Here is a 1,337-nt window from a genome sequence, read left to right as displayed (position 1 = left end):
ATATAAATATATATAGATACTTCTAAATTGAATTAACAAAAAAAAAAAAAAAATTACTACGAATTTAAACAAAATCCATACAAATTTTTTTTCTTTTTCCATATTTCAATTGTGTTTGCATATCTTTTACTTTTTAGAGTGTATATAATATCTTCCTATATCACATACTACCACTAAAAAAAAAAAAAAATAATAAAAAAAAAATAAATAAATAATAATATTATATATATATAATATAATAATAAATACAATTGGGACATTTTTTCATTGTATTTTTTTTTTTTTTTTTTTGTCCTTTTTTGGTATATATATAAGCATATATATATAAATAAATAAATAAATATACATATATAAATATACCATTCAGTTATTTTTTTATTTATTTATTTTTATTTTTATTTTTTTTTTGTAATTTTTAATATTATTGATAAGTACTTACATAAAAATATATATATTTTCATTATTTTATTCCTTTAATATTTTTTTTGTTTTTCATTTCATAAAGACATTTATGTCATTTATGATCTTTCTCCACGGATACGTCTAGCCAATTGGATATCTTTTGGCATGATGGTAACTCTCTTAGCATGAATTGCACACAAGTTAGTATCTTCAAAAAGTCCTACTAAGTAAGCTTCTGCTGCTTCTTGTAAAGCTAAAACTGCTTGAGATTGAAATCTTAAATCAGTTTTATATTCTTGTGCAATTTCTCTTACTAATCTTTGGAATGGTAATTTTCTAATTAAAAGATCAGTAGATTTTTGGAATTTTCTAATTTCTCTTAAAGCAACAGTTCCTGGACGATATCTATGTGGCTTTTTAATACCAGTGGATACTGGGGCTGATTTTCTTGCTGCCTTGGATGCGAGTTGTTTTCTTGGGGCCTTTCCTCCTGTGGATTTTCTTGCTGTTTGTTTAGTTCTTGCCATTTTGCTTGTTTTTCAAAAAAAAAAAAAAATTTTTAAATAAAAATAAGATTTTGCGTGGTTTTAAAATAAATATATAAAAAAGTAAATTTTTTTTTTATATATTATAGTAAAAGAAAAAAATATATATATGTAAATTTTTTTTTTTTTTTTATTTAAAATTATATAAATATAATATTAATATATATTAAAAAAAAAAAAAATTAATAATATTTTTTATAATGTACATATATATTATAAAAATAAAATAAATATTTTATTTATTATTTTTTATATTTATTTATTTTTTATTATTTTTTTTTTATTATAATGCGCATTAATATATATATAATATTATATATATGTTATATATATATTATATATGTATATATAATATTTTGTATAATTGTGAGTTTTTTTTTTTTTTTATAT

General features: G+C 18.1%; 1 protein-coding gene across 1 annotated transcript; it reads right to left on the bottom strand.

Annotated features, from left to right (window-relative positions):
- Nucleotides 1-518: 518 nt before the first annotated feature.
- On the bottom strand, nucleotides 519-929 carry PGSY75_0617900 (putative histone H3 variant; the record flags this gene model as incomplete). Its single annotated transcript, XM_018784756.1, has 1 exon — nucleotides 519-929. One exon carries the CDS (start codon nucleotides 927-929, stop codon nucleotides 519-521), a length of 411 nt encoding a protein of 136 aa, XP_018642810.1.
- Between the last annotated feature and the right edge of the window lie 408 nt (nucleotides 930-1,337).

Source organism: Plasmodium gaboni, chromosome 6 (assembly GCF_001602025.1).
Source record: "Plasmodium gaboni strain SY75 chromosome 6, whole genome shotgun sequence".
NCBI classification, from domain to species: Eukaryota; Apicomplexa; class Aconoidasida; order Haemosporida; family Plasmodiidae; genus Plasmodium; species Plasmodium gaboni.
The sequence above is the reverse complement of the archived record's forward strand: the minus strand, read 5'-3'. Positions and strand labels throughout refer to the sequence as shown.